At 39.3% G+C, this 15198-nt stretch overlaps 1 protein-coding gene across 3 annotated transcripts; it reads left to right on the forward strand.

Moving 5' to 3' along the window:
- Positions 1-2590: 2590 nt before the first annotated feature.
- On the forward strand, positions 2591-14686 carry si:dkey-75a21.2 (uncharacterized protein LOC794385 homolog). 3 transcript variants are annotated; one of them, XM_015605240.3, is made up of 7 exons: positions 2591-2699; positions 6373-6487; positions 6603-6803; positions 10980-11119; positions 11250-11516; positions 12360-12619; positions 13460-14686. In XM_015605240.3, exons 2-7 carry the CDS (start codon positions 6374-6376, stop codon positions 13813-13815), a joined length of 1338 nt encoding a protein of 445 aa, XP_015460726.3. In that variant the 5' UTR covers positions 2591-2699; position 6373; the 3' UTR covers positions 13816-14686. The 3 variants fall into 3 exon arrangements, with proteins under 3 accessions (XP_015460726.3, XP_007246932.3, XP_015460727.3); XM_007246870.4 differs by having other exon boundaries at positions 13478-14686; XM_015605241.3 differs by lacking the exon at positions 2591-2699 and adding an exon at positions 3680-3815.
- Positions 14687-15198: the final 512 nt, after the last annotated feature.

Consider the following 15198-nt stretch of genomic DNA (forward strand, 5'->3'; position numbering starts at 1 on the left):
CAAAGTTGAACCATGTTGAACTTTGCCCGCGGTAAGCGGTAGCGCGGTGGAGGCGTGGTTATGGGCGGGGAAACGCGCCGCTTTCCGCTCTGCTCCGCGGCAGCGACGCACCGCTCTACCGCTCTAGACACTACTGAATCCTATGGGGGTCAGCGTACCGCGCCGCACCTACCGCGTGCAGTGTGCAAGCACCTTTAGTTCAGTTTTGGATTAGCTAGATTGGGAGTCAAGGTTAAAGAAAAAAACTATAACTTAAATGTAATGTTCAACTTTCCCTGTACCTGATCAGCTAATCACTATTACATTTTCAAACTGTGTTTATCAATTTAGGATTACAGGACTTACTGTGAGCTATAATGAGCGAAAATTAATTTAGCTAACTAGTTAACTAGAAGCTGCATGTAGTGGATAGCCAGATTTTAGTACAGTACTTTATGTTTGTAGTTTAAAGCAGTTTCTTAACCCTGATCACTGCCCTAAAATAGTGTTTTCCACCTGATCCAGCTGATCAGCTAATAAACAGTCATTTACTGAGTTTACCTGTTTAAATCATTTACCCCCTATATGGAGCCATGTAAGTCCAGCAGTGTATTAGACACATCATACCACCACTAACTTTATTAAATGCCTTTAAAGCAGAGGGAGCTCTAGAATATTCAGAACAGTGTTAATATGCAGCAGAATATGTAAGAACTGGGTTGAGAAACACTGCTGTAACGTGACTTCTGTTCATTTGTAGTTCACAGTAAGACCACATGTCCTGACGTTTATAAAAATCTCTATGAAACGTAATGTTACATTCTTTTACATAAAAGGACACCATCTTAAAAAGAGCTCTTAGTAGAAAAACAAATAAAAGCGCAGGAGAAAATGTAAATATACAACAGAATTGACATGCCAATACATAATAATAATTATAATAATAATAACAACCAAATCTGTTATATTATTTAAATATTAGTTGATAACTGATCATTTTTGTCATATGTATATAATTCAGACATTACATGCATCATTTTTTCTAACCACAGTACCTGTAACGAGGAGTAACATGTTTAGGTTGCCAAATCACCTTATAATAATAATAATTTACTTTTAATTAAAAGTAATTTCCAAAAATGATGTTCTAGGAAACTATAGGGTGGGCTTGGGTTCATACTGGCAAATGTCTCCCCCCCCCCCCCCCCCCCCCCCCCCCCAATATCAAGCCCGCTCCTACGCCCTTGTTTCAGGCTGTAACAATATTTTTAAATACGTTTTCTAAGGCTTTAGTAAACAAAGTAATTAACAATTAACTAACTAGCACATTAGTTAAATTCGCCTGCAGCTAACATAAATACTATGACAGCTAAAACTACCAAAATACACATTACACAATGTGTTCTCCTAAAACCACTAATAAACTCTCCATATGTATCTATTAATAAATTCAGAATTAAAGAGAACATATCTCAAAAACTAAAAAAAGAAATTTAATAAACTGGTCTGTTTCCCACGCAGTTTCCCGCCAAAACACGACTAAGGTACTGCAAAATCTGACATTTCAAAATAAAAGTTTCGTCTTAATACCGCTGTGCACACAGTTTTAAACTATGGGAACGATTTTTAAACCCTCTCTAATGTGAATGATACTGTTTTGGAAGGATTTTTTTGTGGATATTGCAAAATAACATTCTGACTTATGGCCAGCTGGTCATTTGAATTGCGTGTTTTACAGCAAGGAAGCAATCAAAACATGCAAGTCTTCAGGACCAGAGACAAGAAACACTGCTTAAAAATGATTCAAGAATGTTACTAGAATGTAACAATATAGTAAGATTATTTACAGCTATCTGGGAAATATACTCCTTTATATATTCTTGCACGTGAACATATTTTTATAAATGACCCACTTGTATTACACATAGATATGCCTGGTAACACTATATTACAAATTAAAGAAATAAGTACATTAAAAAAGGAATGGTGAGGAATTGTGTAATAACCAAAATATGGTTTGTTGCCTGAGGGACACATCGTGGCAAAGAGGGTTAATTAAGGGACTCAAAATGTTTCAAAATGTTCCAAAAACTCTTCCAAATTTAATGTATTTTATTTTATCTTTTTTTAAACTCTAATCTAATAACACATATATTTAACAATTTAAAACATGTACTGGTGAATCTCAGGCAGCTTTACTTATTTTTTACAAGGTTTCTAAGATGTGTTTATATTTTTCTAAATCCTCATGTGACATTTAAAAAGCATGTTTAAAAGCAAATCTCTTAATTCATTTGATTTTCTCTCAAGCAAGGGTTTATTTAAAATAAAATGATTAAATGTATGTTCAAATAATTGATATTTATGAGAAAGAATCACTTATAAAAATATTCAGAAGAGTGTTTACTAGTTAATATTACAGTGTCGATTTTGTGAATTTCTATTAGTTTAACGTAATGAATAATAAGCTAGTGAAAATTACATTTGAAAGCTAGCATTTTACAGTTTTAAGCTAGTGAAAATTACATTTTAAATTAAAGATTAATGGGATTAAATGTAGACGATTGGTAACTGGTTAATATTACAGTAGAGCTGGTGAGACTTTTATTTTGACATGCTTTTGCCCTCGGTTGAGAGTTACGGTGGCCCGTATTGTGTGTTAGTAAGAGGCTACAGACGGCGGACTCTGATTATAAGAGGAGAGAATCTCAGTAAACAGGGTGAGTTTACTTTATATTAATTATAAAGTCTGTCAGCGAAGAGCGGAGAGCTGGGGAGCAGCAGCAGCCGAACACCGCGGCTCGGTTGCTTCTGTAAATAAACCAGCAGGATCTGTAAAATCACCGAGTTCACAGTAACGCTAAACTAAATACAGCTTTAGCTTTAGTTATCTAACGTCTCAGCTGTGCAGCTGATGCAGAACTACTGCTCTAACATCCTAACAACGTTAGGATGTTAGACAGCGGTAGATACAAGCCAAGAGTGAGTTTGTGCAGCCCCAGTGTACCATCGAATTGTTCTACCCACCAATATGTAGTTCATACCGGTACTGCGCATGCGCTGACCTATAATAATATTAGAGAATTCAACTTGCAAATCTTACAGCGACAAATGTGCAATGTTTACGCAAAAACCCACAAACGATATATATCAACTATGCATACAAAAATTCAAAATTACAATATAAAAATAAAAATATTTAAATACATCTTGGGGGAAAAAAATTACTAAATTGAAAACCTCGGTAATATAATCAAGAGGAAGATGGATGATCACAAGCCATTAAGCTGAACAGCTCGAAATTTTGCACCAGGAATGGCATAAAGTTATCTAAAAGCAGTGTGTAAAACCGGCGGAGAACATGCCACGAAAACTGTGATTAAAAAACAGGGTAATTCCACCAAATATTGATTTCTGCACTTTTAAAACTTTATGAATATTAACTTTTTTTTTAATTATTTGAGGTCTGAAAGCTCTGCATTTTTTGTTCATTCAGCCATTTCTCATTTTCTGCAAATAAATGCTCTAAATTACTATTTTTATTTGGAATTTGGGAGAAATGTTGTCCGTAGTTTATAGAATAAAACAACAATGTTCGTTTTACTCAAACATATACCTACATAGCAAAAATCAGAGAAAGCTAGCTACACTAGGGAAGCATGTTTCGGCAAAGTAGCACAATTTGGCAGAACCCCGGTACGAGGCCTCCAGCAGTGGCGGCGGCTGTGTAGCGGCTCTGCAGCCCTCAACCCTTCGTCATACCACTTTCTGAACCGGGTTATGAAGCTCGTTTAACCGCTTTACCATTAATTTACCGTCTGACCCCTACACATAAGGTGAATGCAGCTTCTGCTCAGCTACAGACCCCACAGTCACCAGTACTGGCCAACTACTGCTTTTATAGTTAGCCAGTCTGATAGCTAGGTTAGCCAACTAGCTTATTAGCTAAGTTGCTAATGCTAGCTTCTCACTTGGTAAGGGTGTTAGAAAAGGCCGGCTAACTTTTCATTTTACATAAACTCCACACTGCATTTGGAGTTTTTGGGACACTGCAATGTAAACGTTCAATTAAATAATGTCTAGTAAACTTGCTCTATGTTTGAACATGTAAGTTAAGTTAAGTAGTTACATAGTTCGTTAGCTAGCTAGCTAACCTAGCATAGCTTCAGCTAGCCTGACTGTTTTGAAGGTAATGTTAAGTTAGTGGTAAGGAGCTAATTTACCTGAGGTCTTTTTACTATTTTTGTTTATTGCATATAAAACATTTATTGCATATTTATATTTATTTATAATTTATATATTTATATATTTTTCGCATACAAATAAGAACCCTTATTAGATGAAACACTTAATGCCACCTATCAAATTAGTCCTGAAACATTAATATAATATTTAATAAGTACATTTGTGATTAGAAGTAATTTGTACAATACAAATACGTACCAGAAAATGTAATAAGGATTTTGACATTTTTTTTGGATACGTTCACATTACCAGACTGAAGTGACTCAAATCAGATTTTTTTGCTCAATGTAGCTCAGACCTTATTTTTAAAATTTTTAATGGCTGTGTGAACGTACCAAATCAGATTTAAGTCACTTTCATATGTGGTCCTAAATTGGATGCGTATCCATTCCATGAACATGCGACATGAATGTGAACGGTCCAATCCGAATTCATGCGTCTTTTTGCTTTTACGCATGCGCTAGGTGCTTCTCCCTCCTACCCTACCGTTTCTTTTTTCTCACAAATATCTTTATTAATTTTCAACATTTTACAACCACAAATCATCCCCCCACCCTAAAACCCAATGCTCACTCTATCGATATAAACTTTACATCTTTATATTTTTTACATGTTACATGTTTTTTTTTTTTACAAATCCCAAGAAGGGTAACCACTAGGGCTGGACCCGAATATTCGGGTATTCGGATATTCGTTCGTTGAGTAGGTATTCGGTTTTTAATTTTGGTATTCGGATATTCGTTTTTTTTCTCCTTTCCAGAGTTCCACCTCACTCTAACCACTTCTGTTTTCGCGGGTCCCGTCAGAATATCTTGCGCGCGGGACAGAACTGAACTGTTATTGGCTGGAGCGGGAGTTTAATCCAGACGATGCGGGAGCAAATTAATAAATAGTTAAGAAAACTGTAATAATTGTAAAAAAAAAAAACCTAAAGAAAACTCTCAACGCGCAGGATGGACCGACACACACACGCACACACCGATGGTGTTTGGACTGGGGTAAGGAACGGGACCACACTATTCAGCGCTGCTGTTTTAATAAATATATAAGTAAATTTGAAGCATTAAATGTAGTTTATTTAATTTATATTAGGAACGTGGGGCGGGAGCGGCAGAAATGTTTATGTGGCGGGCGGGCGCGGGATTAAAAGAAGCAATTTTTTTGCGGCGCGGTAACGAGACAGAAACGCGGGAGCGTGGAAGAGTGGGTTTAAAAATCAGTCTCGCGCAGACCTCTATTATACATGATAAAAAAAAATGCAGGCTCTTCGAAACTGATTTATATAATAAAACGTAAGGGGTAATGTGGCAACAGTAGGGGCTAAATCGGTTACAAAAGCCTGGCCTACAAAAATGATGTCTGAACGAATTTCCTCTTATCTAATATAATTTAAAATGGTTTAAAAATATAAAATAATTTCTAAGCAAACGAAATATTTAATATTGAGCTTATAGCCCAAGTGCAAAAATACAAAATCAGTAATACGGCTATGCCCTGCACAATCCTTAAACCGAAATAGACCAAGTACAGTTTACAATGACTGTCCTCTAATATAATCAACAATGTTTAAGAATATAAAATACTTCCTGAACAAACGTTTTTTTTTGTTTTTTAAGCAAATAGCCTAAGTGTGAAAACACAAACAGCAATTTACTGGGCTGGCTTGCGCAGCGGAGAAACCGTGCAGCAGCAGCCTCGGTGTGGGGCAGCAGAAATTCCGGGATGAAAACACAAAGAAATCTGGGCTAAAAACACAGAAAAAATATGTGGTGAAAACACAAAAATCCGGGATAAAAACACCAAAAATCCGGGGTGAATATGTCTCGTCGGTCAGAGCAAATTGAACATTTTTCAGTGGATTAAAGGGGCCGTGATTTGCTTTTTTTTTTTTTTTACCTCTTTTTTTAAAAACGAATATTCGAATATTCGCTTTGAATCAGTGCCGAATATCCGGAGCTCAAAAAACGCTATTCGGGCCAGCCCTAGTAACCACATGCCCTGTTAAAACAGTGCAGGCAGAAATTTAGTAACACTGCTATTCAGAGCCCAGATGTAATGACTGTGACTGCGACTGTGAACTTTTTTTAGGGAATTTAGCTTCTCCTGCTTCATGTCTTGGTTAAATATTGTATGAATTGTTTTCCACAGGATGGCGGAACCCGTAAAAGCCTATACAAGAAAACTCAAACCCCGTTTGTCGAATAAGGAGCGTTTTCACTGCGTCACTGCAGAGATCAACATCGAACAGTACCCAACTTTAAAAGTAAGTCGGAGATTAAGAATACGGTTAAATGAATGTATTTTGTATTCTGAGACTGCCAGAGAGTGTGCGTGTGGTTGATTTAAATGTACCATCTAACAACAGCTGTTTTCATTAGGAGTGGCTTCCGATGCAGCATGATTATCACGTCTGTGACTACAATGCCATAAGACAGAATCAGGATCACATCGACTTTTCCACCACACTAAGAATGGCTCTGTCTACTGTTGAAGAAATTCAGCAGTTTGTTAAAGACCTGCCCATCACCTGGAGGATTGATAGAACCAGACCACCTAAAGGACAACGAGTTCTTTTTAAGGTGAGTGATGTTTATTTTAGTTCTTTGCTACAATAATAGTTTAATAACACCAGATCCTAACAGAGAGTGGATGTCAACAACTGGTAACTGAACACTCCTATTCTCCTTATCTTTCATAAAGAGGGGCCATCTTTGCTTATTTTGTGTTAGAACTTCCACTGCAAAACCAATAATAAGTAGTATAATCTGCACAACTAGAGAGTCACAGTATAATTAGAAGAAAAAGAGAATTTAGCTTGAACAACAGCGAATCCAAGATGGCGGCGCATGCACATGCAGCGGCTACTCTGTCTTCCGAGGAAACAGCGTTTTCGTGTTTTTTGTCTCGTAAGTCGCAGTGTTTTTGTTCGTCTTTGTCGTGCGTTCACGTCCTGAAGCGCACCTACAGCCGTGAGTTTCTGCTTGGAGTCGGTAGAAAGTCACTTTTGGAGTTAAACCGCGGACTCCGAGAAGAACTGCGAGTCTGCGGCGTGCTCCGGACACCCGCACCCCCACCAACCCCCACCGCTGCACCTCGCCCACAATGGAAGCGCCACAGGCGGCAGGCGAGAAGGCAGAAGCGGGGTAAGCGCGGGGGTATCCGAGCGAGGCTAGCGGCTAACCCACACAAGCCAGCTATCCCCACCATGCTTTTGGCCAATGTACGCTCTCTGGACAATAAACTGGATTACATCCGCTTACTTCAGTCAACTCAGAAGACCGTGAGAGACTGTTGTGTTTATGTTTTCACCGAAACCTGGCTCAACAACAGCGTCCCGGACCACGCCGTTCAGCTGGAGCAGCTAACATGCTATCGGGCGGACTGCGCGCTAGCTGACGGAGGTAAGAGCCGCAGCGGCGGGCTCTGTGTTTACATCAGCGATGCTTGGTGTCGGAACGTTGTTGTGGTCTGTAAACACTGCTCACCGGTAGTGAAACTGATGATTATCAAGTGCCGTCCGTTCTATCTACCGAGAGATTTCTCCGCCGTGCTGATCGCTGCTGTTTACATCCCTCCGACCTCCAAAAACAGCGTGAGGATTGAAGCACTGAATGAACTGTACCAGTATATCAGTGAACAGCAGACAGCACACCCAGATGCTTTTCTCATTCTGGCTGGAGATTTCAACCATGCAGACCCAAAGAGTGTGTTTTCTGGACTTTTTAAACATCAGGATCAGGGATCAGGAAAGCTAAAAGGCTGTACTCAAAGAAGATTTCCCAACACTTCAGTGACAGTAGAGACACACGGAACCTGTGGCAGGGTATCCAGTCTATCACAGGCTATAAACCACGGCCACAGACCTGTGACAGCGACACATCTCTTCTGAACAACCTGAATGGGTTCTTCGCAAGGTTCGAGCCACTCAACAACACACCCGCCCAGGAATCCATCCTTCCTTCTGGTGACCAGGTGCTGACGCTGTCCCCAGACAGTGTGAGGAGAGCATTCAGCAGGATCAATGCTCGGAAAGCTCCTGGGCCTGACAACATTCCTGGTCGTGTGCTGAGAGACTGTGCCTGGGAACTCGCAGAGGTTTATACTGACATCTATAACACCTCTCTGAGTCAGGCGTTGGTTCCCACATGCTTCAAAGCCACCACCATCATCCCTATCCCAAAGAAGGCATCGCCATCCTGTTTCAATGACTATCGTCCAGTTGCACTCACCCCCATCCTCATGAAGTGCTTCGAACGACTAGTCATGCATCACATCAAGTCTTCGCTCCCCCCCTCCCTGGACCCCTACCAGTTTGCATATCGGTCAAATCGCTCGACCGATGATGCCATCTCCACTGTTCTCCACTCAGCCCTCACACACCTGGACAAGAAGAACACCTACGCCAGAATGCTGTTTGTTGACTTCAGCTCGGCATTCAACACAATCGTCCCCCAACAGCTCATACTCAAACTGGACAGTCTGGGGCTGAGCACTTCACTGTGCAACTGGCTGTTAGACTTCCTGACTGGAAGACCACAGGCAGTGCGGGTTGGCAGCAGCACATCCAGCATCATCACACTGAACACAGGGGCTCCCCAAGGATGTGTGCTGAGCCCCCTTCTGTTCACTCTGCTGACCCATGACTGCACACCAGCACACACCTCCAACCTCTTCGTCAAGTTTGCGGATGACACGACGGTGGTGGGTCTCATCAGCAACAACGATGAGTCACACTACAGGAGCGAGGTGAGCCGCCTGGCCTCCTGGTGCAAACACAACAATCTCTCTCTGAACACAGAAAAGACCAAGGAGATTGTTGTGGACTTCAGGAGAACTCACACACAGCACACACCTCTGTTCATCAACGGAACTGCTGTGGAGAGGGTGAGCAGCACCAAGTTCCTGGGTGTGCACGTCACAGAGGACCTCTCCGGGAGCACCAACTCAGCATCACTGACCCGGAAGGCAAATCAGCGTCTCTACTTTCTCCGCAAGCTGAGAAGAGCTGGAGCCCCCACCCCCATCATGACCACCTTCTACAGAGGGGCCATCAAGAGCATCCTGACCAGCTGTTTCACCGTGTGGTACGGGGCCTGCACTGCATCCTGCCGCAGGACCCTCCAGCGCATCGTGAGAGCAGCTGAGAAGATTGTTGGCACCTCTCTCCCCTCCCCTCAGGACTTGTACAGCTCCCGCCTCACATGGAAAGCCCTCCGTCTGGCAGGAGATCCCTCCCACCCACTACACAGCTTCTTCAGCCTGCTGCCATCAGGGAGGAGACTGAGGAGTCTCGGGGCGAGGACCAGCAGACTGCGAGACAGCCCCATCCATCAGGCTGTGAGGATGCTGAACTCTCTTCCTGCTCTACCCCCCATCCCAATCCTGCCCCCAGCACACACTCACTCAGCATCCTGACCCCCCACTAATACAGTACTGAAACTCTGCACTACAATGCACAAAGTACTGGTCCCTTCCAAACGGACTTGCACTACACACCCAATATCTGATATACTTGCACTGTCAATTCGCACTTTAATTCCCCCTAAACTGTGAACTTTAAGAACTTACGCACTCATTCACTTTACCTGCCTTAAGATATATACCACATACCATATTTGCACTGCTGATATATACTATTTATACTGTCATTCCATCAACAATACAATCACCATCAATATTGCACTATTGTCTTACGTATGTTTATTGTGTCTTGTTGTTTTGTACATATAGTGTCTCCCACTCTTTTATATAATATCTATTTCTTTTTTTTTTTTTACTTATATTTATATATCTATTTCTCCCCACACTACTGCACCTTGTTTCTGTCTCATGTATGTCTATTGTGTCCCTGCTGTATTGTACTCATAGTGTCTTCCATTCTCTATTATTATATCTATTATCTGTACTTGCTGTAAAATTGGGAAGGAGAGTAACGTAATTTCAATTCTCTGTATGTCCTGTACATATGCAGTATTGACAATAAAACTACTTGACTTGACTTGACTTATAAACACAACACAAAAATACCTGTGTTATGGAGCGTCATATAACTTTTCACTGCCTTTCAGAGACGAGGAGGTGCAACTGTAATTGAAGCCCCTAAATTTAGTTTAAATCTGTTTTTGCCATTTTGTGGAGGCAAGCCACATTTAGGGTTCTATGAAATATTATTTTTTGGCAAATTCAGTTTTTTTTTCTTTTTCTTTCTTTCTTTCTCTCTCTCCTTGTCACACTTACGATTGGAGCAAATGGCAATTTTGTGTATATTAAAACTGCTACATTTACAGCAACAGCAAAAATCTAAATGAAATACAATTATTTTTCAAACTAATTATTTTAGTAAATTCTTAATGCAGTGCAACTGCACAACTGTAGTTTAGTTTGATAGTTTCTCCAGGGTGGAAATAGCACTCTGTTAGCTTCTGTCAAACCTTTCAACATGAGAAAGTGAAATAAATCCACCTACAATGTCCACAATAACAGGCTGTTCCTTAATAAATAAATACACTTTTTAGGACATTGGTACAATAACTACAATTACTAATTACTACAATTACTCACATGCCATACAACCACCTAATCACACATTTTTTTATTGATTTATTGCAAAATATGTAGTTGAAATCCTTTTCCAATTTAAAACAGCACAATAGACCACTGTTAATACGATTACAAGGGCTATTTATTACATTTACTCAACTTTTGCTTATAGAATTATTAGACCTCAATTAAACTGTATTAAAACTTGCACTCAGGTGGATTATAGATGCCACCACAACACAAAACCAAGGAAAAGTATGGAAGGTTCTGGAAGACGGACAAAAAACACAAACTGCCCTGCAAAAATGGCTGTAACTCTTCAGCGCCCGCAGGGAAGCAATGGCAGGCAATGTCGGTGAGTACAGTCTCGTACCATCGTTACAAAACTGTACTCCTGAGCTTTAATCTGATGTAAAAGAGCTCATTTTTGTTACCTTTCTCTCTCTTTCTCTTTCTTTCCTTTTTTTCTTTCTTTGCTTAAACAGAAGCACAGATCCACACATGCCAGTGCTTCCGACAATAGTGCACATTGTTAATGAGCACAATCACAACTTACATGTAGGGGATGCTTTGCGATACAAGGACGTTGGAGAAGAGGCCATACAGAAGCTGAAGAAGCTTTTTGAGGCTGGACATTCGCCGTCTACAGCACTGGATGTGTTAAAATATGACCTCCAGCTCGAACATGGAGATGGATATCCAAATGCAGCAGCTGATCGATCTATCTGTCCTGATCTTCAGTTCTGCTACAGGTAAATATTGAACGTTTTATTTAGTTTATCATGCATTATTGTCTTTGTCTGTGTAGAAATGTAACCTCATTTTATTCATATATTTGTCAAGCAGCTGTTAATGGTTTGTTTGACACGATAAGCAATATATGGCCTTAGTGGAGCTTAGATGGTAGACGATATGGTTATAAAATTTGTAGGGTATGATGGAATGAAAAACTATTTTATTACTTCAACAAAATAAATATTACGGCTAACATTTGAGTCACGCATTCATTAGAAAAAAAATATCTAAAAATTACAACAGTAACTATAAATAGTCTAATCATTATAATAACAGCAAATAATAATAATAATCCTAATGTAAAAAAAAAACTAAACAACCTACCACAATACTAAAGTGCTAAATATTTAATGCATGCATGAACAAACATAAATAATTATACAAAAAATATTGATAAAGCTTCACAATAAATACAATGTCACACCCCTAGTAAAACTGTAACGCCTCCAGTATTAATACATTTAATAAAAATTTTTTAATCCCAAGAACAAGTTTTCAAAAGTATAAGGTGTCATGCCAAAAGTCATGGGATAGCACTTATCAAATTATCATATGGTATTATCTCAAGGGTCGGCTTGGGGAGTAAATTTGAACATTCCTCCATCTACAGTATTGTATCTGAAAGGGGGATATGTCATTGAAGGCATTACCACCCATAGTGGACAGTGCTGTGGGTGTTAATGATGGTGACCAGTGGTATCTGGACAGAATTGTCCGTCATGTGAACAGACATGCAATATTTTTACTGTATTTACAGCGTTACACTATTCCTGTTATGTCATGTTATTCTTTTTTTCCAGATTGTACCACCAAGTTTCTAAACAGGATTTTCCAGCATGTGATGGGGCAGGGGTGGCAGAGGCTTTGGAGAGGCAAATTGACATGTACAATAACCAGTGCAGGGAGCAGTGCACCAAGCTCACCACTGTGACAGACAGTCTACCGTCCACTATTTCCGCCCTTCCTCCCAACCCGGACCCGATGGAATCCTCCCCGCCAGCGGTAGATGACACTACACAGACGTGTGTGATGGAGCAGGAGGTGACCAAGGCAGCAGAAGGTACTGTGTGTACTATGAGAATAATAAAAAAGTCAAATGTTCTTAAAAATTTGTTTGTAGCATTTAAAGAATCATGTTTATGAAAGTTAGTTACATGCATTTTAATTTTAAGTTATGATTATGCTTCTTCTCCTCCGTGAATCTTAAGTAAATTTTCACGAGATGGTCAGTTAAAAGCTGACAAAATTACAATGAAAAAATATTGAATTATCACTTATTATACATTTTTAAAATGAAAAGAATATTCCATATAAATTATACAGTCCTTTTGACCTTTTCTTTAGTTTATTGCTCTTTAAATCAGTGCAATTGCATTCTAACACTATAACATTGTTTCATTTTTATATCATTATTATTTTATTCATTAAATGAATTATTAATCAAAATGTCAGCAATACTATATATCATCGTCATTTTTGAGCCAGTACATTGACAAAAACATTTTATTGTGACAGGCAAAGATGTCAAAAGAATTCCTGTTCATTACTCAAGTACAAGTATAGATTCTAGGGATTAAAAATACTTAAAATAAAAGTTCAAATTACAAAAACTCAAGATTTGTACTCAAGTAAAGGTGTAAAAGTACTAGTTTTAAAAAAATACAATTAAAGACAAAAGCAGGGGTCTATAGTGCACTACCCCCCCTCCCCAAAGGCTCCTACTAGGCTCCCTGTTTCAGCTGCATATATGCCCATTAAAAATGAATGTACTCTACTACACAATAAATATATATTTAAGAAGCTTAGTTGTAACATTTTTGCTCATTTTCTCTTGAGTCTCTGCCACGTATCATCTTCATACTAGGCTACATTTTTACTAACTTAAATGTCTGTTATACAGCGTGTTCTACATTTTCAGGTGCGGAGGCTGAAAACCCTGTGGATAAGCTGAAGACCTGCTTGGCTGGTCTGTGCGAGCTCATAGAGAAAGACTCCAGTTTGTGGCCTGCAACACACGACCTGATAAAAGGGATCGAAAAAGTCCAGCACAACCCAGGGAAGCTAGCGTCAGCCATGCACGCGTTTGGATGCTACAGCTGTCTGACATTAATGACGAAAAGAGCTAAACCCTTGCGGCGGCGGGCACAGTCCTCTTCGGTGGGCCGGCAGAAGGCCAAACTGGAGAGGCGTTCGCTGACTATAGGCAAGGGGGCAGTTCCTGACCATGAAAACATTCAGCCAGGACTCGGACAGTGATGCTTAGGGCTACATTGCTTTGTATTTTCTGTGGCACAGTGTAACACCAATGCTAGTTGTCAGAATGTTTGTAATGTTGTAGCCCGTTTAGAAGTGCATACACTCAAACTTTCCAATTCTCCACTCACCTCTAGGCTTTAGTGCCACTTTGTATGATTTGTAAATTGTTTATTGTATATAGCTGTTTTTACAAACCTATATGAAGTGACCAGGTGTTGCTGTCTATAGTGCTTTTTACAGACCTGTGTTCTTTTTACAAATTAGTAATTTGGCTTGCAAAAGCTACCCTTGCTGTACTCATATTAGCAGCTTTGAGTTTCCCTATAAGGCCTGTGTCTGCTGATGGTTAACTTACCACAGAAGCGGCCGCCAGTGATAGTTGAAAACTTATTTACCTCTAGATTAATAAAACAACCTCCATGTATTGATTTATTTTATGTAAATCATAGTCGTGTAGTAGTATTCTGACACTTAAACATTTCTTTTGTTTTGTTTTTTTTTTTGTTTTTTTGCGGGATGACTCGATATCCTACATTAACACCACATTTAACATACCTAACACATGAGACTATTCTCTGCCGGCAGATATCATATTACTTGTACAATAAGCAGTCGATGTGGGACTGTTGGAGGTGAAGAACATTTTTATCCATCACGTGGATACACATGGAAGAGATGAATGTGAAGATGATGGACATGCTCAGACCACAGCATTACCTTTCAGATATCAGATGAAAGAGTTTTTTGTCTTGGAGGAGAGAAGAAAATTGATAAATTCAATCAATCAAACAGACTAAAGAGAAATGGCTTTGTGAAAGAATGCTAAGCTAAGCAGTGATAACACTCAGATGATAAAGTTTGTGTGAAAACATTTCTTTCCATGTGGAGGTTTGTGTTTTATTACAGAAAATTATATATTTGTGCAGTGTTAAATGTAAGATGATGGAATACTACCACAACCATGTTTTCCATGTGTATATTTGTTTAAAAAAAAAGTTTAAGCTTCAATACGCAATCCAATGCTGTTGCTTCAGTGCAAAGGGGCCGTCTCAAAATTACCAGAAGAAAACAGAAAGAAAGTTGCTTGTATTATTATAAATATTATTATAAATGTTATCAGTGGAAGTATTCACAATAATCTGATTAAGATTGAATGAGCCTCAGGCAGGCAGGTGTTGTGTCTGCTCTATGTGTACATTTTTCCTTAAATCCCACTTAAACACAATAACTCAGCACAATTTTTTCACCCCTAAGTAAATGATCCCAATTTAGCTGTGGCTTGGCTATAACTAGTTAGCTAGATTATCTATTTTACTTAACTTTTTAAATATATTGTAACTTCATTGTTCATGTTTCTAAAAAAGAAAGGGAGAAAGAACATGC

The sequence above is a fragment of the Astyanax mexicanus genome, chromosome 23 (assembly GCF_023375975.1).
Source record: "Astyanax mexicanus isolate ESR-SI-001 chromosome 23, AstMex3_surface, whole genome shotgun sequence".
NCBI classification, from domain to species: domain Eukaryota; kingdom Metazoa; phylum Chordata; class Actinopteri; order Characiformes; family Acestrorhamphidae; genus Astyanax; species Astyanax mexicanus.